The 24,105-nt window shown below is 42.7% G+C and overlaps 1 protein-coding gene across 2 annotated transcripts in view; it reads left to right on the forward strand.

Annotated features, from left to right (window-relative positions):
- Positions 1 to 24,105, forward strand: part of GRIK1 (glutamate ionotropic receptor kainate type subunit 1) — a 121,945-nt gene that overhangs the window by 76,109 nt on the left and 21,731 nt on the right. For both annotated transcript variants that reach the window (XM_027699799.1, XM_027699798.1), the window contains exons 5-11: positions 3,340 to 3,393; positions 5,007 to 5,180; positions 8,522 to 8,665; positions 13,465 to 13,572; positions 16,843 to 16,956; positions 18,078 to 18,281; positions 18,954 to 19,177. In XM_027699799.1, the coding sequence (XP_027555600.1) occupies positions 3,340 to 3,393; positions 5,007 to 5,180; positions 8,522 to 8,665; positions 13,465 to 13,572; positions 16,843 to 16,956; positions 18,078 to 18,281; positions 18,954 to 19,177 (1,022 nt within the window). The remainder of the gene's footprint in view (positions 1 to 3,339; positions 3,394 to 5,006; positions 5,181 to 8,521; positions 8,666 to 13,464; positions 13,573 to 16,842; positions 16,957 to 18,077; positions 18,282 to 18,953; positions 19,178 to 24,105) is intronic.

A 24,105-nucleotide genomic window follows, 5' to 3' on the forward strand; every position in this document is an offset into this window, starting at 1 on the left:
GAAGGAAGATTGACAATAGCTCTAAATAAGGCAGGGATTTTTTTACAAGTTGAATAAATCAAGTTGGAGCTGGGATATGATCCAAGCCAGGAACAGGGCACCCAAAAGAGATTTTCAGACATAAGAGAGAATATTTTTATCTAGCTTTTCTCAGCTTGCCATATATAATATGTAATCTGACCACTGACACGTTGTTGTTCATGACCCACAGCTAAAAGACAAGGCCCAGACTTCTGATCTGAAATGGGTGATTAGAGATGGAAGTCTCTTTATCTTTTATTGTTATTATTTATTGTCCAACCATATCTGAGTTTGGCTGAAGAACAAATTTTATACGGGGTAAGATGGGTAGGAGTCCTACAAGGAGAATATTTTAGGCTGATCTCACTAGTTTAGATTCATCTGAGTTCCACGGTAAGTAAAAGCCATTATTGTTTAAATGGGACATTTGTATTAGGTGCATAATTGGTTACAAAATTACAGGCAAAGTTATTTAAATAGGAATGTGCAATGAAATCTCATTCCAGTTTCCTTTGGGCAGCTATAAATACACATATGCTGCCTTTCCTTCCCTCTTCTGGGCTGCTGGGCCCGTTTTCTCTGGTGGGGAGGTCACTTGCTCTGTGGGAAGTGCCCGAGCAGCTGCTTTGCAAGGGGCTTCAGAGGTGTCCCAACCTGAAATCCATCTTTGCTCCTAACAGGCTTTTATTACTGTGTCACTCCTGGGAGTTTCTAGAAGATGCTTTCCCTGGATCTGCTGTGTTGAAAACACACAGCAGAAGAGGAGTCCTCAAAACTCTCCTATTTACACTAATAGGGGCATCCAAGTAATTAAGGCTTGGGAGTAATTAATGTTTTGGGATGTCCAGCATTATTCTCAGCATCCCTCTTGCTTTTGCTTTAACTTGTTTTCATCTCCTGAGCCCTAAATAGCTGTTCACTGGGAATTTTATTTAGTGACCATATTACCCTTAAGCGTAAATAAATTATTGTTGCAAGTCTTTCTGATTCATGAATAAAAAGCACCCTATTTAGGTCAATCTACAGATCTAACTCAGATATCACAGGCATGTCTAAGTGCTAAATAACTGTTAACTAATTATCATCCTTAACGACTGATATTGGGGAGGACAAGCAGTTAAGGCTGTTCTTGTCCCCAGGGCAGAGCTCAGTGGCAGGTCAGGGACAGATCCAACATCAACTCTTACTCCTTGAGCAGACAAGGACATTATTAAGGTGTGTGTGCCACTTACCCTTCCAGCTGTCTGTATCTTCAGATCTTAATTGAGTCACTGTTAATAGAGAAAATACAAAAGTGACATGTTGATTAAGCTTTCCTGGCCTGCTGCAATACTTTGTTTGGAAGAATTTAAACGAGCATCTCTCCTGGAGCTTTTGGGTTCAGTGCCCTTGGCAATTCCTTCCAGCAATTGCCATTGGGAACCCGTGTCTTGGTTAGAGCAGGTGAATTTCAGTTTTTACGTGAAATTGCCTTGAGCTTTCAGGGGGTTTGTTTCTATTTGTTTGGGAATCTTGTTTGTTTGTGTGGGCTTTGTGAAGTTTTGTTGGTTTGGTTTGGTTTTTTGTTTTGTTTAAAAGGACAGTCCTGTAGCATGATTTTTGAAATCATTATTATTCCCAGCTGTGTGTGTGTCCTGCCAGCTCTGTTTATAGGGCATTACTTGCAATCAATATTCTCATAAAAAGTGTTCATCAAAGATGTGTTCAGGAGGTGAACACTCCTCTCAGGCTACAACCCTTGGATTTGAGAGGAAAGCAGCAGCTGGGCTCCCTTGGATCAAGTAGCAATGCTTCCCAAACATCCAGGCCACACACTTTCCAATCATTGCAGTAAATGCATGTCTACTTAATGCCAGTTTGTATTTTAAGGCACTCTGTGGAGTAGCATTGTCCTGCTTTTCCATTGTTTTGCTATTGCTATGCAGGCAGATTGTTGACACCTTCTGATAACAGAAGTGCAATGGCTTGTCAGCTCTCCTGTCTCAAGGTGGAATCGAAGCTGGGAGGAATCAACAATTGAAATCTGAGCATTTTTATCCTCTCATTTACACTGATTAGTAAGAACTTACCTTCATACTAATGCACCACCATGGGCTAACTGCAAACCAAATAAATTCAGGCCTAAGAGAGGGTCACCTGGGCTCAGACTGTGTTTGTTTAACCCAGCAGCTGTTTTGTGCCCCATATGAAGCAATTGGGCTACAATATGGTTTCAGCTCCAAGATCATAAAAATCCCATCCAATTGGTACCTCCTTCCCACAGACACAGAAATCCAGTGGCTCCAGGGAGTGGAACTGAGTCCAGCCAGGTCAGCTGGGAAGTGCAGCACACAGAAGTTTCCGTGGATGCTCCCACATTTCGTTATCTCTGCATAAATAGGGCGGGAACATCCGCCTCCAGGGTTGCTACATCACTCCTTTCTACAGATGATAACTCTAAGAAACAGAATAGAAGAGGATTAATAAAATAAGAAATAAAAAAGGCAATTTTGATGTGTAAATTCAGTGGAGCATTTCAATAAAATACTTGCCTTCTGGCTTGACTTTTAGTGGCTGAGAATGGATTGGTTGTTTGAGATGAACACTGAGCTGTTTTTATTATCTACTGCAGCTTAGAAAGTTCAGGTTCTTTCTTTCTTCCTTTTTCTTTTTTTTTTTTTTAATTTTGTTTTTTAATGTGAGGAAATGCCACACACAATCACTCAGCTGATTTTCGGAGGCTTTTGCCATGAAAGAGAATTTTGGTGAGGCAAATCACACTATTTTCCCCTGCCTTTCAAACAGCTATTCAGGTACTGCTAAAAATGTCCTAAAATAGTATTAATAGCAATTACTTATATTACAGTGATCAAGACTGAATAAGAGTTAACCTTTGTCTGTGTTACTGTCATGATAATGAATTCCCCAGTAGTTTCCCAGCTCATAATTCCTCCCTCTCTTCACGAAATCTCAGAATACAAAACCTGCACCTAAGCACTTTTCCTTACAAATTGTGTTGTCTGCTAGTAAATTCCTTTTTAACACTTCTGAACTGCAGACTACGGAATTTCACTTTTAAAAAATCAGCTTCTCGTTATCTCTAGTAATTTTTCTTGTCCTAGCAGCTTTGCAATCTTTAATCTCTTTCCTGAGCAGAGGTGATAAAAACACAATTTAAATACAACAGGATATTTTTTGGCTCCTGAAGAAGAATGTGGGGTTTGTTGTAATCAAGTTTTCCTGACCTGGGATGTGTTGTTCCAGATTAACTCTTACTTTTCAAAAGGCAGTGGAATATTTCAGAGTGAAGTACATTCACCTTTCAACCTCTTCCAACAGATCCTCTCCATGGGAATGATGACAGAATACTACCACTACTTTTTTACAACACTGGTAAGAAACACTAAAGATTTTGGGGGTGAATTTTCCCTGTTGTAGAAAAGACAATTAAACATTTCCCCTTTTTCTAGGAGCTCTTTGCTGCCATTATTCAAGGAAATGCCTGGAAAACGAGTTCTAACACTTCTTATTAATATGAGGACCCACAATTTTGTTTGGCCATATCTGTGGGGCTGGTTAACACAGTATTGGGATTAAGGAGGAACCATCAGTACAGGTGGATCAGAGTGAAATGAAATAATGAATCAATGGCTTTGCAATGGAGCTGAGGTCATCAATAAAATCTTTAATTTGCTTATCAAAACACAAAATCACAAATATATAAAATCACTCAGGAATTTTCAAGTAAAAGCAAACCTGTAAGTCTATAAATACTTATTTCAGCACATTTTTCCTATATTTTGACTTACATGCTACATATAAATATAACTCAATTTATGGTTAAGGTTCATTTGCATTGTAGACTAGAGAGACAGCAAAGAACTGATATTGCTTGAACAGTCCTAGAGGGCTGGATTATATCAGCCTATATAATCCTCTGTTTATTCTTTATTTCCTTTCCAAATAAAATTTTATGTGGAAGTGAAAAAAAGTTTTGAATCCAACAGTCAGTTTATTAGTCAGAAGAGATGCTCTGGCTGTTGGGAACCTGAAATCGTTTTCTTTGAGGCCATTTTAGCACCAAGGAAAATGTGAAAATTTAGGATTTACTGTGGAACTTAAAATTTTATACAATAAACAATACGGGAATCTACCATAAAATGGTAACCACCACCAACAATATGTACAGAGCATATATCAGAACAAGCACTAAGCAGTGCTGGTGGTATCTTCTCCTGTAAATGGTTTGTTTTGATGGCTGATATATCCATCAGACAGCCTGGCAGCAAGTCACCAAGGCAGGAGAAAAATGGGATTCATAATTAGCAAAAGCGTGTTGCTCTCAACATCTCTTGGAATTTTCCTTCCCCAAACTGAGAAAATAAGCTTGACACTGGCCAGCTAATTCCTCATGTTGGGTTGTCAGAGCTATAAGTTAGAATTAGATGGTGCTGTGCAGGTTGGTTGAAATATGGTGTTGTTTGAGAGGGATGATTTGTTTCATTCCAAAAAGCAAATGTGTGGTTTGTCATCCATTTTCACACAGCTTTGGTTTAGTCAGGCTTAAAACTGAAGTGGTCATGAGTAGACTTGGAGGGCAGTCAGAGGGGAAAACCACAGGGGAAAAAAAAGCAGCACTTGGGCTTTAGATTGAAAATAAAATACACTTTGGGCCTAGTGAACCTATTGCTTTAAAAATGCTAAATCTGGTTTCATAGGATACCTATACATCAGAATTAGATATAGGTTGGTTGCAGAACAGTGTTGTTGTGGGGAACTGATTTTTGTCATTCCAAAAAGCAGATGTGTGGTTTGTCATCCATTTTCACACAGCTTTGGTTCAGTCAGGCTTAAAACTGAAGTGCTCATAAGTAGACTTTGAGGGTGTTCAAAGGGGAAAAAGAAAAATATTTGGGCTTTAGATTGAAAATCAAACACAAACTGGGCCTAGTGGTGCTATCTTGCTTTAAAAATGCTAGCTATGGTTGAATTTGGGTTTTTTTTAGGACCTCTTTGCACTAGACCTGGAGCCCTACAGGTACAGCGGGGTGAACATGACGGGCTTTCGGCTCCTCAACATCGACAACCCGCACGTGTCGTCCGTCGTGGAGAAATGGTCGATGGAGCGGCTGCAGGCACCCCCCAAACCTGAGACTGGGCTCCTGGATGGCATGATGACAGTAAGTGAGCCACCACAGTGTCATCTGTCCCAGCATGTGTGAACTGATCCCAATCCTGCAACGTCATCCCCAAGCCAGAATTCCTTTTGCTGGTTTCGACACAAGCGCGTTTGCCCCCCTGAGCCGATGTTGTGCTCACCTCTGTGACAGACCCCTCTAGAACTGAGTGACAATTCTGTGTCACAGTGCTGCCCAAAAGCAAAAATGGTGCTTCATTCCTCTGATTATGTTCTGTGTGGAGTGAGGAAAATAACAGGAAAGAGGAACTTTCAGAGCAGGGGTAGGTTTGTAACCTGCAGGGAAAGGTATCGTATATATGGGCAGGGAATAGCATTTTGCAATGGGTGAAGTGCCCTTTCTCTTAATTTCCATTTCTACAGAAATCCGGCTTTTAAGACATAATTTAAAGAGAGATGAAAGGTGCCATCAAGCCAGGAAATTAGGATTTCCTCCCTAGCACTCCCCCAAGAAGGCAAGGGAAGAATAGGAACAAGTATGTGGACAACATGACTCCATTCAATTTTGCAGGGTGAAGGGTTGCCATTTTTTTGCAGTATAAGATGACATATCTCCTGTTCTGAGGGCATTTCCAAGTGATAGGAAATAGACTTTATTGCAGATGATTGCAGAGAAAAATTTCAAATATCTCAACATCCTGAAGAGAAATGCATTATGTCTGTTATCTCTAGCATTTTCAAACATTATTGCTTGTTTGGGCAGTGACATTGTGCTCACTCTCTGCAAGGCAGGGAAGAAAGCTGTCCCTGGGAACCCCTGCTGAGAATTCACACACAAATTACCTGACTGGAACACTCAGAAAAACAAAGTTCTCACCAGACTCTTCTGCTCTTCTTTGTATCTCTGATTCTTATCCTCTGCTTTACCTCTCCATAATCTCTCAGTGTCCTTGATGCTTTGAAGCAGCACAAGCACCAAGGAAAGCATCTTCCTAGCTGGCTGTGATCATTTCAATATTCATAGCAGGTTCTGCTTATTCAGTTTGATGGAGAGCTGCAACACTGCTCTATTTAATTTAACAATAAGGCTGTACAAGCTGCATAGTGCAAAGAGATCAGGATTATATGTTAATTCAGGATTTCTCCCTTGCCCTGATGTCCCCTTGCGGGGAGTCAGCAGGGCATGACCACGACAGCTCTGAGTTCGTCTCACTCTATGCCCAAACTGCACACAGAGGCCTAGTTGTTCTAATGAGACCTTTGGGCTTCTTTGCAGTGGTTTAAGTAGGATACAAAACTCAGAAAAACAAGTTCCAGGGCTTATTCTCAGCCCCTTTCACCTTACAGACAATACAGACACCAGGGTAAGGTGACCGTCCTCAGAAAACGAGGTGACCTGCTGCACCCTAAAACAGAGCAACAGTGAGGCAAGAAATAAAAGGGTGAGAGAGGTGGTACAACTTCTTAGTTGCTACATGGAAGGAGGGATAAGGAGCAAGCTGCACAAGCACAAGTTTCAAGCAGCCAAGTCTGGCAGTGCTGCCAACATGGAGTCACTGGAGGATGCACCATGTTGTCAAGCAAAAGCATCAGTGGTCCCAGAGATGAGAGCAAAGTGAGGACACTGGAGAATTTTGGCCAAGAATCTCCTTCCTGAGTCTCCAGGCCTGGGACACAGACAGACTGGATTGCAGTGATCATGTAAAATTCAGTCCTGAAAGGACACCTGCCCAGTCTAAGGTAAAAACTCCTCTGAATTCTGCTGACGTTGATGGGAATATTTCCATTGATTTTGAGGGATTTTGGATCCAGCTGAGTGTGGTTGGAACAACTGTCTGTTTTAAGACACTTGACAGTGAGAACAGCTGTTATTGTCTCCTCCTGCTTGACTCAGCATTCACAATGTTTTCTGATTTCCCAATTTGCTCCAATTGTGGGAGCAGTATTTTGGGCAGACCCTGACTATCACATGGAGAGCAATTCCTCATCTGCAGTATATTAAGATTAATCCATAAATTCAGATACATTTGACTGCCAGCAAAAACCTCCAATGCTGATAAGACTGAAGCTGTAGTAATTTACTTAGGTAAATGACACAGACAAAGAATCAAATGTATTATTTTCCCAAAGTAATTGCATGGAAAAGAAACTGTAAAATTATTAGCTTTCTAGTTCCTATAAATGAGTCCAGTTTCTCATCTGCAGAATTAGTACTTTTTTTTTTAAGGTCCCTGCTTAATTATTTATTAGCTTTACAAGAAAGGTAAGCACTTTATGTGTTCAGCATCCCTGTGCATTAAGGGAGACACAGTCATTCCCACCACACACATGGGAGCACTGAAGCAAAATGCAGGTGAAGGGGAGACTTTCCTAAAACTTCCCAGTGATAAAGGGTTACAGGGTGTGTGATCTCAGTTTGAGGCCATGATTTTTAAACCAATAAATCCATTCTCAAAAGAAACAGAGATGCACAAAGTAAATAAATCTATCTGGTAATATTTAAGTACCTAAGGGCTGTATCCATCTGCAGTGAGAATTTAGATATGTAAATCCAACTTAATAGCAAAAAAAGACACCTCAAAAGGACAGTTCACCTCTCCCTAAGAGCAGCCCAGGTCAGCAGTGGCCAGCAGGGACAGTCAGGGCCCAGGTACCACAATGCACACTTGTGCTGGTTTAAAGGTAAACCGGCAGGGGAAATGAACCCAACTCAAAAGAGAGATTATAAGTCAGAATAACAATTTAATAAAATAAAACAATAAGGACGATTATACAGACAAACAATTGGTTTTAACCCACAAAACCCAAATGTATAACCCAGCACCCTGGGGCATGAACAGAGTGGTGTTCGTTGGGCCCCCTGAGTCCAAAGTAAAAGGAGAGGGGAAAACCTGTTGGTGAGAGTGCTGGTGCAGTCTGGGCAAGAGTGGTGGTTACAGTCCAGTTGAGAGGGGTCGTTGTAGTCTGGTTGGAAAGTGATGGTTGCAGTCTGGTCGAGAGTGGTGGTCTCAGTTTGGTTGGAGAGTGGTGGTCTGCAGTCTTCCTCTGGATCCCACGAGTGGTTAAAAAAGTCCCAAGACTCCAAGATTATATATCCTCCAATTCAGGCAGGAATGCCCAGTCCCTCCCTCAGGGTGAGGAGTTCCACAATGGGTGTGAGGAGCATCTTCCTATCTCGCAGGCCTCTTAACACCCAGTTTATAGCCTGAGGGGTCAGGCTGCTCTGGGTAGAGGGTGTAAATGGTCTATTGATAACAGTTTCTGGGAAATGGCATGGAAGGCTATAGAATACACAGTTTTGGGTTACACCCGCACAGTGATGAACTGGTCCCAGCTGTTCTAACTAGGACAACACTAAGGAATTCCTCTCTGTTTTCCCTGCAGACTGCTGCAGCTCTGATGTACGACGCCGTGTACATGGTGGCAGTGGCCTCCCAACGTGCCTCCCAGCTGACCGTGAGCTCCCTGCAGTGCCACCGGCACAAACCCTGGCGCTTTGGACCCAGATTTATGAACCTGATCAAAGAGGCAAGTGTGGACCATCTGTTCGTGGCCTGCATCGCCCTTCCTCTCTTCTCTGCCACTCTGGCTGCTTCCTGCTCCTTGTCACATGCTGTGCTCGTGTTTTTGGTGCTCAGATATGAGGTTCTTCCTCCCTTTCCTAGCAGAGAAACATTGATTTACAGACTCCATTCTGGTGGAGACTTTATCTGGTCCTGCAAAAAAAGAAGCTGCTAAACCCTAGGTGTGACAAAATCCTTAATAATTCCAAGGTTTTTTGCTCAGTTCATGTTTATTATGGATGTTGATAATTTATAAAAGTATGTCATAAGTAACAACAGCCACTCTAGAAATTGAAAGAAAAGTGAGTCTGGAGCTTCACTATGTAATTCCAATTGTTTTGCACATTGTTTGATCAGTAAGCAATATCCAGGAAACAGTGCAGCCAGTGTTTCTCAAGAAGGAAATTGCTTCAGGAAGCACTGCACTATAAGAATCCATGACTGAGCTGGCTTGATCCAGAGATGTCCTAAAAAATACATATTTTAGTTGAAATGCCTTCACTCTTTCAAAAATTCAGGTTTTATTATGAATTTCAAATGGAAGCTTTGCTTTGGGGAAGAGTGTGGAAATGAAAATAGGAAGTTATGTGGAGCATCCTACGTGCATTTTAACTTTCCCCCCATTCCCAGTCCTTGCCAGTGCGATTCCTCCCAAAGCTGCATTCATTAGCACTTGTGTGGGTGCAGCAGGACCTGTGGGCTGAGGGACAAGGTGAGTGGTGGTGGCACGTCAGGGCAAACACCTGAATCCAGAAATACAGCAGGAGCAAACTGAAAGACAAGCCATGTGGTGGCTCCAGAACATGTTGAAGAGCTGTCAGCACCTTCCCCAAACCTCTCCATGAACAGTTTTTAGAGTTGCCACGGGTGATGTACGACGGTGATTCACCTACACGGGAAGCACTGGGAGTTACTGAGACTCCAGACTGGAGGGGTTTAGGAATTTGAGAACTTTCAGGAATTTTAAGATTTCCTGGGCTGATCCCACAGCCTGGGCAGCAGAGAAGGGGGGGGATTCTGCCCCTCTGCCCCCTAAGGTGAGACCCCCCTGCAGAGCTGCCTCCAGCCCTAGGGAAGAGCACAGCAAGGACATGGAGCTGCTGGAGAGAGTCCAGGGGAGGCACCAAGATGATCAGAGGGCTGGAGCAACTCTGCTGGGAGGAAAGGCTGAGAGATTGGGACTGTTCAGCCTGGAGAAGAGCAGCTTTGGGGTGACCTGATTGTGGCCTTCCAGGACCTGAAGGGAGCCAAGACAAGAAAGATGGAGAGAGACTATTTAGAAGGGCCTGGAGTGACAGAGCAAGGGGAAATGGCTTCAAACTGCCAGAGGGCAGGGTTAGATGGGATATTGGGAAGGAATTCTTGGCTGTGAGGGTGGTGAGGCCCTGGCACAGGGTGCCCAGAGAAGCTGTGGCTGCCCCATCCCTGGAAGTGTCCAAAGGCCAGGCTGGACAGGGTTTGGAGCAACCTGGGCTAACCCAGGTGTCCCTGCCCGTGGCCAGGGGTGGGACTGGATGATCTTTAAGGTCCCTTCCAATCCAAACCATTCCATGATTTTCCTGTTAGCTTCTCTCTTTGCAAGTATAAAGAAAAGACAAGAGTACTCAGTCCAGTACTCAGGGACCTGACTTAAGAATTCAGGAGGACACTTTGAGATACTTTCCTCACTGCAACAGAATCATTGGAACACTCGGGGGAGTCAGGGAAGCAGCCCTGGTAAAGTTTATTTTTGATGAATTACATGATTAGGTTCTGATTGCACTTCCATTATATCCTGTAACATTTACCATGTCACCACAAACATTAAAATTGCAGTAAATCCTTTGGGAAAGCACGAAATCTCATCACTGGGTTACACAGTCACACAGTTCCTGACTGTTCAGAAAGTTCTGCTTCATTTCAGTTTGTTAATTAATGAGAATTGTGCAACTGCTGCTTTCTCTGTTTGCCTGAACATGTTCCCTAATAGGCCTCACATCCCTGATTTCCCTGACAGGCAGGTGGGATACAGCTCTGATTTCAGAGCAATGATGCTTTTCACTGTCTTTGCATGCAGCAGGCAGCTGCTTTAGGACTTCTATTAAAAGCTTGGGAATTTTACCACACAATTCAGAAGGCCTGGGATGGACTGTTCCTAGCTCATCCCTCCCTTTGTTTCTCAAGGAAGACTTTTATCTCTGATCAGGAAAGAAACATCACCTGTCTGTCCAGACATGGTGAACACACAGACCCCAGCACTGCCTTAAAGTTCAGAAATACAATTACACTCACCACGCTCAAACCCAAACGCTCCATTTTTGTTTAGAAGGAGTAAAATCAATAAAATAAACATCAGAAATTCAGTTTAGAATTCAAACGGTATTTGAAGTGTGTGCCTCACAGTTAAGGGCCTGAAAACCCCCTTCAACATTTAACTCTTCTGACAAACATACCCTGGCCCTGTTTATAATTTAAATCACATTTGGGTCATTTGATGGTCTAAGTGGGACTGAAGTGAAACAAAGGCCATATGCCCTTCTCTGTACCTTCAAATTTAAACATACACCTGTGCAGCTTGGAACACCTCTTCCTTCCTGCTTTTTTAGTGTGGAGGCAGGAGCACCAATTCCTGCTTTCAAAAGTGAGACGCATTTCACCACAGAAATTTTTTTTTTTTTTTCCCAAGGAGGCTCCTGATGCCATTTCCCAAAATAACACATTGGGTTTTTATCCCAGATCATATCACGTTAGCAGAGAAGCCGAGCGTGTGATGTGTAATCAATAAGTGGGAGCCTTTCACAGCAGCAAATTGCCCTCTGTGGAGGGATTGATCTCTAAAGATCATATTTTTAAAAAATGCTCCATCCCTGTGAATAAGAGATGGGGGTCATGTCAGACTAATGAAAAGACAGACTGGAAAAGAGATATTATGGAATGAAATGCATCCATATGTATCCCCTCCTGCTATCTTAATGATTTCAGTGTAATAAATAAATAAGGAATAACCCTGCAAGTGTTTAGCTGTTTACAGCAGAGATTTTTGTGTATTCCCGAATTATTAAACAGCAAGTTTGTTGCATTTATGCTTTTCCACTCTTATTTTACTTAAGTATGTTCCGAACTTCTGCTGTATTTCCACAGAATTCCAGATGCACCAGATTTGTCTAAGACATGTGGTAATAACACCCCAGCATCTGAGATTAAACTCTGCAGATTCAGGGCTGGAATTTAGATTAACAGGATGGGGAGACACCAGTCTGGAAGTCTGATGATTTTTAATGCAGCTTTCCTTATGTCCTCTGTCTCAAACAAATTAAATGAAGCAAAGAACGATGTGCAGTAGAAAAGCCTGTAATTTAAAATTATATGGCTGACACATGTGAAGGAACAACACCATCATTTATTGTCAGCTTTCCTTGTATCTTTGAGGAACTTAATCTAATGTGGGAGCCCCCAAAAATAGATTATCGAAATTGTCTGCGGTTGGAAACCCATCAAACACTTTCTTTTATAGATAAGCCCCAGCTCTGGGGACAAAGTGGGGGCTGGATGAGAGACAGGTGGATCTTTAAAGGAACACAAGCTGGGTGGGAAGATTACAAGATACAGAAAACAACTTGTGGAGAAAGTTAATTCTTGTTGTTGATCCTGTTGCCCTGAAGAAGCATTCCCCAGCACAGGGAATTATCCTGGCTGTACAGAGTGATGGACAGAGTCCACCTCCTGCTGCTAGTGTTTCAAACAATTAATTAATTCACTGATTTACAAAATGCTGCCTGGACCAAAATGGATCATATGCAACTCATGTGCTGTACTTCAAACATGAATGTAGGACTCGTGTACCTCACACTACAAAGCTTTTATTAGGTCTCTGTGACTGGGTGGACTTTTCCTGGAAGTTGGGTTTCAGGGCCATCCTTGTCATGCCATCAACACCTGAGAGCACAGGCAGTGGCAGTGCTCCTGTCAGGAATGATGCACCTTGTTTGCTTATTTGGGAATGTGTGTCTTCTTCCTTGGGGAATGCAAAATGGGTAGGGATTAGTGAAACAATTCAGCAAAGTCCAGGACAGTGAAAGTCCATCACCGATGGGGGACATTGGGCCTCAACATGCCCAAGAGACCAAGCAAGGATGACAAAAGCTCATCTCTCCCTGGAAAAATCTGGATTTCTGGGCGCTGAGGAGCAGAGGCAGATTCTGTCACACAAGATTGAAGTGTTGAGAGAGCTTTGGTGGTTTGGGATGGGCAAATACCCTCCTTCAGGAAGGACCTTCTGGGTGCTCCTGCTCAGCACCGATTACCAGTTGCTGCCTATTTTTCCTGGAGAACTGAAAACATTCCAAGCTGGGGCAAAGAGGATCATTCCAGTGAGGCTGGTGGGTTTATGTTGTCACATTCCAAGGTTCAGACCCACAGCTTGGACAGAGCAGACTCCTCTATTAATTTCTTAATGAATTCTTATGCAGTGCAAAATCCCCCTGTCTTTGGGCACAAATAATACGTATTTTATCCTCTCTTTCTCTTTATTCAGTCTATCTTTTTTATATACAGTACTAGACATATGTAAATCAATATTTTTAAACTGTGGCAAACTTGTAAAATACAAAACATATTGGAGTTGAAGAAAGTGGGTTTTTTTAGCAAAGCAACAAAGCCACATATGCTTAAAAGATATTTGGAAGTGATTCAATGCTGTGGTTAATTTAACATTCAATACTTGTTGTGGCTTCAGAGTAGTTCCTGCTGTTTGTTACATGGCAGAGTGTTTTTGTGTTCCCACAGGCACGGTGGGATGGCCTGACTGGGAGAATAACCTTCAACAAAAGTGATGGCTTAAGGAAGGATTTTGATCTGGACATTATCAGCCTCAAGGAGGAAGGAACAGAAAAGGTAAACACATGTCTTGTAAAAAAAACCAAACATGACAAAAAGCTGATTTGACAAGGGCATAGCAAAGTCCATTCTCCTCAGCTTGAATCTCCTGTGCTTGGGGTAAAAACCCCACTATTCTCGAGATTATTTGAGTCAAAGTTAAAACAGAGCTACTAAGATTGGTTTGCTATTTTGCAATGCATCCTGAGGGACTGGCAACACTTATCTGATGAAGATAATAATAATTTTAAGCGCATGTTACCTTCGGTTCTTGCTCCTGCAACTCGGGGTGTTCAATTCATACATAGAGATAAATAAACATATATGGATATATAGAGATAAATGTGGCACAGGGGAGAGAGGAAAGAAGGTACTCGAGTGACAACCTCAACAAGAGTTGAGATGTTGAAGGTTCTCCAGGTTTTTGAGGTTAGATCAGTTCTTTTGCCCTTCCCCTGCAAACGTGGGCTCTCAATGGGCTCCAAAGGGCTCCCTCCGCTGCTGTGGGTGTCCAAAAACCCCTCACACAGGTGACACCAGCAGCTCCTGGAGCTGCAGACAGAGCTCTGTGTGCCCTGGCTTGATTCTGAGTGATAATTCCTGATGGGTTAATTGAGACTTTAACTGTAATTGCTCCCACACAGCTCTCCAGACGGGCTCTCTTTTCATTTTTAATGAAGCTCTCTGTTTATTTCTCTCTGTACCAAGGCTGCTCGCGAGGGTTCTAAGCATTTATATAAAGTGTGGAAGAAGGTTTGTACACAGACAGGTGATGCAAGAAACCTCCGGGCTGCGTCTGCAGACTCAGCCTTTGGGTTTTGGTAGCGACTCTGATATTGCAGTTTAGAGACAACAGTCTGAAAGCAGGAATTTTTCTGATAGGATGAGCTTATTTCATCTTAAAACACTGTGATTCCAAAGAGTAAAAAAAATCTTGGCAGAGTTCATCTTTTTCACCAAAACTGAGGGGTGTTAATTTTTATTTGATTTATTGGGGGTTTTGCTTTTCCCTTCTTTGAGTAGAGGCTGCAGTAAAATCAGTCCTTTCCTCAGCTGCTGTCCTTCCTGATTCACCTAAGATTCACCATTAGGGGTAAATTTAGACTATTTTGGATGTGTTTTGGCATCAGCTGCAAGGACTGTTTTAATGTACAGGGCTGGGGGTGTTTTGCCTCACACAAAATGCTCAGGGCTGGCAATGTTTGAGCATTATTGCCTCAAAATTTTGATGAGTGTGTTATTAGCTCCTTACAGAAAATAATACAGATGATTAAGTGGGTGCTGTCGTTCACTAACATATGGAAATTGGAACTAGGCTTGTTTATAAAAGATGGAAATTACCCCAGGAATCTCATCCCTCTTTTAGCATGAGGTGCTTAGTGGGAGTCAGAGACCAGCTCCATGCATGGCTCCCCACTGGAGTTACAACCTGGGGTTGCTGTTCTGTAAGACAAAGATAAAAACTACATCCACCAAGTTTAAAGTGTTCTGCAGTTGTGGGACAGGAACCTTTTATAATGCTTAGAATTGTATTTTGTATAGACTTCCCACAGATCTCATTATTCCCCTCCCCTCCCTCATACATGGGTAAAAAAAGGATTTGGTTTTGTGTTGTTTTTGTGAGGGATTTTAATACCCCAGAGGAGACCATCCTACAGAGCTCTTTTTGTGTTCTTATAAAGCACATACATCCTTAATAACCTTGTTTCAATCTCCAGTGGATCAGGCTAAGGCACAAAGGCCCCTCTTTCCCTCGTTACTGGTGAATAGATCATCCTACCTGACACGCAGAACCAATCTCCCTTCTGACTGTAGGCATTTCGTGTTATGCTGAATTGATTTAAACCAAATTACAGTTGGTTCAGAGCACAGGCTTGCTGAGAAGGGCATATGACACCTCTCCAACTTGTCACTAAACTGCAATAAATCCCCTGGATTCCCCACAGCGATGTACAGCCTTGACCTCATTCTTCCAGCGCCCCTCCGACCTCCCCCACCCCTCTAACCAAGGCTGACCTGGGGTGTCCTTCCTTTCTCCAGATGTGGAGTGGTCTCCTGGTGTATTTTGTACCACTGTGACTGTGTTGCTCAGTGTTCCTCATGGTTGTTCTCCTCCTCCCTGCTGCCAGCCAACAAAAGCCTCTCAAGTCAGCAACAAGGGGCAGGACGGCTCCTCCACCCTGGTGCAAATCCAAGGATAACACTGGTTATTTACTGTATTCCTGGCACAGGCCATCAGAATATCCAACATTTTTTTTCCTGTGTACTTTCCAGATCAGTTTCCCAACCTGATCTAGTTTTGGAAACAAAGGGAATGACTGACAAATGCTTGATATAAATTTTTTTTTAAGTGGCATGGCTGCCCCCATGAAGCAGAATTTGGGAAAAAAGGTTTGTGAAAGGCACCCAGGGACACAAACCCAAAGTTTGTTTGAAATGGTGAGTTGTTACCCCAAATCCACACTCAGCAGGCACAAACTGCCTGAGCCAGCTCCTTGCCTGGAGTTCTCTCACATCAGCCCTCAGCCACACTGTGTATGTAAATCCAAAGGCAAAACCACTGCAGATGCTTTCAGACTCCATACAAGTAAATATTTATCTCGACAAATCAACATGGTTATAATTTCTGCCCCCACAAGGTGTAGATCCAAACGTGCTGAAATCACAAAGACATTTCCCTTGAAGCTTTGGCTTGGGCATTAAATACTGGAATTCTTCACTGTCTCTGGGGCTAGAAAGAAATTTGCCTTTGGCCACTTATATTTGCTGAACAAATGCTGCTCAGTGTGTGAAATGGTATTGCCTCTGTCATATACAGTAGTCAAGGAATGACAGAATAATCTTTGCTAAACCTGCTGAAGGCACAGCAGAAGCAAAAGGCCAAGTACATCCATCAATCTGCTTCAAAGTATTTACTCAAGCTTTTAGTCTGTTGTATCAGGAAAGAGAGGTCTTGCCATATGTCTCAACTCTATCATTTACAAAATCTAAAAAAACCCCAAAAAACACAACATAAAAATAGACATTTGACATTTTTTTAGTGGGAAACCAAGTCCCACTTTTGCAGCAAAATGGTGACACAGCACTGTGTTGATGGGTCTTATACTCTAAGGGCTTATGCAGTTGCATTTTGCAGTCCATTCCCTGTGTTTTCTGAATTTGGCGTTGCTGCCTCGCTCAGACCTGTCCCCCTTCTCCAGCATTTTGTCTCCCTCTGTGGTGCCCAGAGCCACTGAGGGGAGTGTTTGGGGACACTCTGGGGCCTCTCACCCACTTCTCTCTGTGCAGATTGGGGTTTGGAACTCATACAGTGGCCTTAACATGACTGACAGCAACAAGGACAGATCCACCAACATCACGGATTCCTTGGCAAACCGGACCCTCATCGTCACCACGATTTTGGTAAGGCTGGCAGGGCCCTCCAGCAGCACCTTCACCACCTCCACCCTGCACACCAGCCTTGTTCTCCTCCACACTAAGCACTGCCGTGGAAAACCAGTCTGTTTTCAGGCAAATGTTTTGATTTAGACTCAGAATCGACATAAAATCTGTCCGCAAGATTGATGCAAAAATACCCCACTGCCAATGAAAGACTCTCAGGAACCTCTGCCTCCAAAATTGCTTCAATATTTCACAGACAAACCCTGTGTACTTTTCTTCCCAGAAGAGTTGACGCACACAAATACTCAGCTTTGTAGTCAGTTCTTATACATCCTTCTCTTTTTACTGAAAATGAGACAAATGGGACCGAAAGAGAGTAGCAAACGTTGGGCAGACAGATTGAGTTATGCCCTTACTGTGATGAATGGAAAATATGCAGCTGGGTCTTTCTGCCCTGAGCTTTCTGCCTGCCCAGCAATGCCACTGCTTTCAATTACTCTGCCTAATTCCTCAGGAGGAGGGAAAGAGCTCAAAGGCTCCCTTCTACACTACTTTTCTATTGCCAGAGGCCTTTTGCCACATTAAACTGCAGAAACCTGCTTGCCCAGATCTTCTTCTATCCCAAATCCTTTAAAGGGGAAAGCAACAAGGTACTTTGCACCCTACCTATGCTGTTCTCCATTCCCTTGTGTGAATACCTGTTCCACTCACAGATATTTGCTACACTGGAAGTTTTTTATCAATAACGATTTATTTCTCACAGAATATAAAATGTTATGTTCCCCTTATGGTTCTTTTTCTGTTATTTAGGCTTCCCTCTCCTGTATCCCTTCCTGTCCCTCGGAGTGTGACAATGTAGGGTCCAGATCTTGGGTGTGATTTTGGACCTGCTAAGCTGTAATTAAAGCTCCTGGGAGCTATGAATGGTCAGTTCCACTGAAAATTAGGGCCTTTATGATTATCACTAATTCATTCAGTCAATTTGTTAACACACATAAAAGAGTTTTTAATGGATGCAGTAAATTACTGGTTTCCATCCACTTTCAATCCATTTAGAAAATATTAATATGATGTAGAGAAAGTGATATAATCTAAAACAAACCTCATTTCTCCTCCTACATGTCTACTGTCTTTTTCTATAGGAAGATCCCTATGTTATGTACAAGAAGTCGGACAAGCCCTTGTATGGAAATGACAGATTTGAGGGTTATTGCCTGGACTTACTCAAGGAGCTCTCAAATATTTTAGGCTTCATCTATGAGGTCAAACTAGTTTCTGATGGCAAATATGGAGCCCAGAATGACAAAGGAGAGTGGAATGGGATGGTCAAAGAGCTCATAGATCACGTAAGACTGAACCCTTCTCTCTTTATTCTACTTTCACCTGTGGTATTTTATATATAGCCAGCCCAATTGAGGTCTTTGCTTTAGTTTTCTTATTTTAGAGTCACTTTATTGCCACTAATTTTATTATATTATTATATTATATTACATTATTATATTATATTACATTATATTACATTATATTAGATTACATTATTATTATATTACATTATTATTATATTATATTATATTATATTATATTATATTATATTATATTATATTATATTATATTATATTATAATAGAGTCTTTATGGCCATTTTTCAGAGTAGGAACCTCTGAACCAGCAGTTTGCAGGTGTGGGGGGAACATCCAGCAGTAGCAGGTGCTGAGCTGGCACATCCTACCCATCCCTTGGCTGCAAAATCCACCGGTGGAGGCTGGAATTCCACCTTACCCATCCCCTGTGCAGCCTCTGGTCTGCACACATGGAAGTCACAAATGTCCCTCTGCCTTGCAGAAAGAGGAAACAGAGTTATCATGCCCCCAGAATACCCCAGAAATGTTAAATTTTCTCATGTGCTTCGGATTTTTAATCAAATTTGGTTTAGTTTTTAACACTCGGGGAAGAAATGGAGGGAATTGTTTCACTGCTGAACATGAAAGAGAATGAGTGTTTTCCCACCTGTGTTTTCAGAAAGCTGATCTGGCTGTTGCTCCTCTCACCATCACCTATGTAAGAGAGAAAGTCATTGATTTTTCCAAGCCCTTCATGACGCTGGGAATCAGCATCTTGTACCGGAAGCCCAACGGCACAAACCCTGGTGTTTTCTCCTTTTTAAACCCTCTCTCTCCTGATATTTGGATGTATGTCCTCCTAGCCTGCCTCGGGGTCAGCTGTGTCCTCTTTGTCATTGCAAGGTAAGTCCAAGACATGGTTTTGGATGCATCCACATTAACCACCTCTCCTCCTGTAGCTGTTGGGCTCTCTGGAGTCCAGAGGGTATAAAACTATCCGAAGTGTTTTATCCAGTCCTAAAACATAATGTTCTGCAAAGTCCCTTGGTATTTTCACATCAACACTGCTATCACTTTTATGCATTGCAATGTGATGAGATTTTGCTTTCCTTAAGGGCTGAAGGAAGAGAAATATGGGATTTTTGTTGCACACCCCACCTCTATGTGGAAAAGCAGTTTATATGACTTGCATGTAGGCACTTCTCCCTTCCACTCACAGTGCACACAGTGAAAAGGGGAAAAAAGAGAATGTGAACATATTTATGCTGAAGGATTTTAATTAGTTCAGCTAATCCCCCCGCCTTGGAAATGCAAGATAAAGTGGTTGGGAGCCTAAGGGGACAATCTCAAGGTGAAGCACACCCAAGGCTCTGCCTGGGGTTCACTATTCCTGCCACTGGCAGGGGCCTGCTGATGTCCCGGTTCAAAACCAGCAGGAAATAAGCACATACCACTTTTCCAAATAAACCCAAAGCTTGTATCTCTCTCCAAGGCTCTTCACAAAGTTTTTCTGGACTAGTGGACACAGTCACATGTCCACTGGGCCAACAGAGAACTCTTTGTCACTGAACTTTCTCTTAAAAACTCCAGACAGCTGATGTGGTTTCACCAAGTGGGTACAAAACACTTCCCTTGGCCTCAGAGACCATGGACCACATTCTGGAAAGGCAGTTGCTTGAGGGCTTTGAACAGGAGCAAACCAAGCATGAAAGAAAATGAACTTAGAAACTTGTCAGAGGTTTTGTTATTTCAGGTACACTATTTTTTGTACTCCTGAAAAAACCCAGACTCTGAACTGGCATAGTTATTCAGATATTGGCCTTGGAATTTCATTCCCAGCTGTTTTTTTTAGCTCATCCTATCCTTCATTTTTTTCACATGAAATACAAGAAGAAAAGTAAAGTATTATTGGAAGCCCACTGCACATTCACATCACAGCAAAATAGGGATGGAGCACTTCTCCTATGGGGAAAGGCTGAGACAACTGGGAATGTTCAGTCTGGAGAAGAGAAGGCTCCAGTGTGACCTAATTGTGGCCTTCCAGTACCAGAAGGGAGCCTGCAAAAATGATGGAGAGAGATTATTTACAAGGGCCTCGAGTGCCAGGACAAGGGGAAATGGCTTCAAACTGACAGAGAGTAGGATTAGATTGGATATTAGGAAGAAATTCTTGGCTGTGAGGGTGGGGAGGCCCTGGCACAGGTTGCCCAGAGAAGCTGTGGCTGCCCCATCCCTGGAAGTGTCCAAGGTGTTCAGGTTGGACGGGGCTTGGAGCAACCTGGGCTGGTGGCAGGTGACCCTGCCCATGGCAGGGGGTGGAACTGGGTGAGTTTTAAGGTCCCTTCCAACCCAAATCAGTCTGTGATTCTATGAAAGTAACAGAAATGCTGCAGTTTTTATTGCAGATGACAGCACTCAACTTTAAGAAGTCAACAATAATGTATATATTCCAAGGTATATGTACATATCCCAGATTCAAAGGTCACAAACCAGCTGTCATTTGAACCATTAATTCTAATAATTCAGCACATTGGGCCTGACTTTCACTTCTGTGTGAACCAGGTCAAATTAAGCTCTTTCTGCTCATCCTCCAATTCACTGCTTGCTTTTAATCAAGAGACAGAGCCCTGCAAAGCCTTAACTCACACGAGCAGTTCTGCTGGGACTGGCCTCAAACACACATTTCCCCATGGCCCACTGGTCCCAGAGGGCCAAACCTGTGTGAATGCTTTGCTCATTTCCATGTTTTTAAACTGATACCAAAGCAGAGACATTTGTGGGATTTGCTTTTTTTTTTCCTTTAAATCACTGAGAGTGTGAAGGAGGAAAAGGGAATTACAATCCAATTGACCTGGTGGTGATCAGTCCAAGGTTGGACTTGATTATCTTAGAGATCTTTTCCAACCTAAATGATTCTGTGAATTAAAGGAGGAGGGGCCATGGGTTAAGTTATCAGTGTTGGCCCCAGGTAAAAGAGGAGTTGATCCATCCCTGGTAGCTGTGGGACTGTGTACAATTAGTTATGACTTCCCACAAGCTCTTAGTGGCTCACTGTGCCATAAATAATAACTCCTACTGTACTCAAATCATGATCTCATTCATGACTAATATTAAATCTGCTCGACTCTGACAGACTGACTTTTCTGCAGTTGTGTGCCAAGACTGGAAATATCCCACAATCGCTCAGCACAGCGGAAGGGAAAACAAAACCCAAGTTACCCTCAGTGCTTCTATTTTTTAAAATAAGGGCATCAACTTTGGAAGACTAAATAGGTATCAGGGTGCTTGGTCTGCTCACAGACACGTGAAAGGAAATGAACCATGGTAAAAAAATCATTGCCTATTTGCTTTTGTTTCTCAGCTGTTAAACGTTGCCCCAAAACACAGCCTTTTGGTAAATCCATAGGTTTGCCCTTTTCCAGCTGTGTTCTGTTAAAAAACAGTAATTCCAGGAGCAGTATAACCAATGAAGCCCGATTTCCCTACAGACCTGAGTCTCCTGGTGGGTTGTGATCACCCATTGAAGTCAGTCTCTGTGTTTATTTGCTTTTCCTGCAGCTGGAGGATTTATAGGGGATCTGATTAACAGATAACTAAGGAGTGGTGAGCTCATCCTGCAGCTCCTCTCCTGGGGGAGGCTCCTGCTGCAGTGTTTCACAACACAAGAACCTCTAAGGCCTCTGCCTATTCATCAAACATGGCTAAATTAAATGGCTAAAATTAATGGCCAATTAATGGCTAAAATTAATGGCCAATTAACGGCTAAAATTAGCTAAAAGGCTCACGTGTCACTAGAGGTCCAGGCACCACACACATGTTCACAATACACAGCACAAACCCAGGCTGGCAACAACAGAAACAGATCAAGTAGAACCAATGGGAACAGATCAATAGATCTCATTTTTATAACCCACCTCTTTTAGGAAAAGAGAAAAATAATGCCCCAGTTCAGCAAAAACCATCATTTTCTGAATGCTTAGTTTTTTTCTGTCACAAGTGCTCTCCCTGAGCTGATGCCTAAAAGCAGAGCTCTGTTAAAGTGCAACTGCGTGGGTTGAAGAAGTACAAAAAATTGCGTTCACGTGTCATGTTAATTTAGATTTACAAATTTTAAGCTAAGCCCTTCTTGCTGCCTGTATCTAGACCTGCTCATGTCTCCAAATGCATCAAGATTTCTGTAAGATTTGCAAAGTCTTTCAGCAAATATTGGTTAGATTGGTTTTAAGAACCTCAGGAACCATCCACTTTTTAGCACTGCCACAGTAAATTAAACAGTTAACTGTATTTTTACATCAGTTCATGGAAGACAAATACCTGGGAATAATCTCCATAGACTGGGATAATCTTCCTGTTATTTCTTTTGACTCCTCAGCAGCTGAATAATTTCTCATTTGTCTTTGAGCCCTGGGTAGCCCTGTAATAGTTACATTAATTTTTAAACTCAAACACTGAAGTTTTTATCACTGTGAAGGGTTGCAGACTGACAAAGCTCTGTTCCAAGTACACTGACAGTGAATGAACCAGGTGTTTTCTGCCAAAATTTCCTGCTAATGCCATGTCAGCTGTGCTGCTACGTCAATGAAGGCAGAGCCAAGTAGCTGAGGTGAATAATGTCACACAGAGCCTGTGCTAAAAAGGTGCTTAGATGACCTTGAGCATCTCATCTTTATCAGAAACCTCAGCACAGCTATTGCTGAAGAGGGAGAAAACCATGGGAAAAAGGCCAGGAAAAGAGAAGGTCTGAGCAGTGGAATAGAGCTGAATTGTAAACCAGCCTCTTCTTATGGCTCAGCACAGCAATAGACACATGAGCAGAAAATCAGCTTTTGTTTAGAGGTGGAAAGGAGATCTATACCCTACTAACAAATTAAAATATATACCCAGAGCTGTAAAAATCTTTCCAGTCTGGCAGAAAGAGTTTTACTGCCAGAATTTTATTGCCACTTCCCAGCAATGGCTGTTTTGCTCTTTCCACGATGGAGATGTTTGTATCCGACCTACTGAATGTGGTGGTTGTCTGAAACTCTGCAAGATCCCAGTCTTGGGATTCCTGGGCAGGTCAGGCAGAGTTATTTACTGTTCTTACAGCAAGAAGTCTCTGTGAGCACTCTGGGATGCTGTGGAGGGGACCTCTTCACTCTTGTGGCTGTCCTGGTCCTAATTGTGGGGCTCTTGCTAAGGATGTGTTTCCCCAAGTGTGCATGAACAGAGCTGGGAACAATTTGGTTACTACACAACACCTGCTTCCATTGTTCTGGCATAAATCTGAAACACATAACTTGGTAACTGCTTTTCTTTTAAGGGGTGTGTGCAGAGCTGTTGTGTCTTGAACCTGAAAACTGCATGTTTTGTCATGATTTTTGAGACTCTCGTCGTGGTGACAGTGACATTGTGCAGCTGATGGCACCCTGAGCTACACTCTGCTCCAGTTAGTGGGTTTGTTTTTCCTTCAGCTGAGCAAACTCAGTGCTTATTTATTTTGTTGGAGCAGTAATTAGAATGCATTGGCATGACATTGTCAAAGAATATTCCTAAACTTCATGAGGAGTATGCAGGAAGCCACGCAGCAGTGGGAAACAACAGCAGGCAAAGGTGCCTTGGGGAGAAGTGGCCCTTCCTGTGGTCCTGCCAGGTGCTGTGCAGAGCAGGAGGGGCACAGTGTGTAGTTAGACCACAAGTTCTCCCACTAAAGGCAGAATTCTCTCCCAGCAGTGACAGACACGTGTCCCTGTGGCTTTCAGGCCCTGCAGTTGCCCCCAAACGCCTTCCAGTGGTGGGCAGCTTTCTGTTCAGGGAGAGGATGTCTGCTGGCTGCATCTCAGCCCCAGACA

This window comes from Neopelma chrysocephalum, unplaced genomic scaffold, assembly GCF_003984885.1.
Source record: "Neopelma chrysocephalum unplaced genomic scaffold, ASM398488v2 Primary Assembly neopelma1_141, whole genome shotgun sequence".
Taxonomy (NCBI): Eukaryota; Metazoa; Chordata; class Aves; order Passeriformes; family Pipridae; genus Neopelma; species Neopelma chrysocephalum.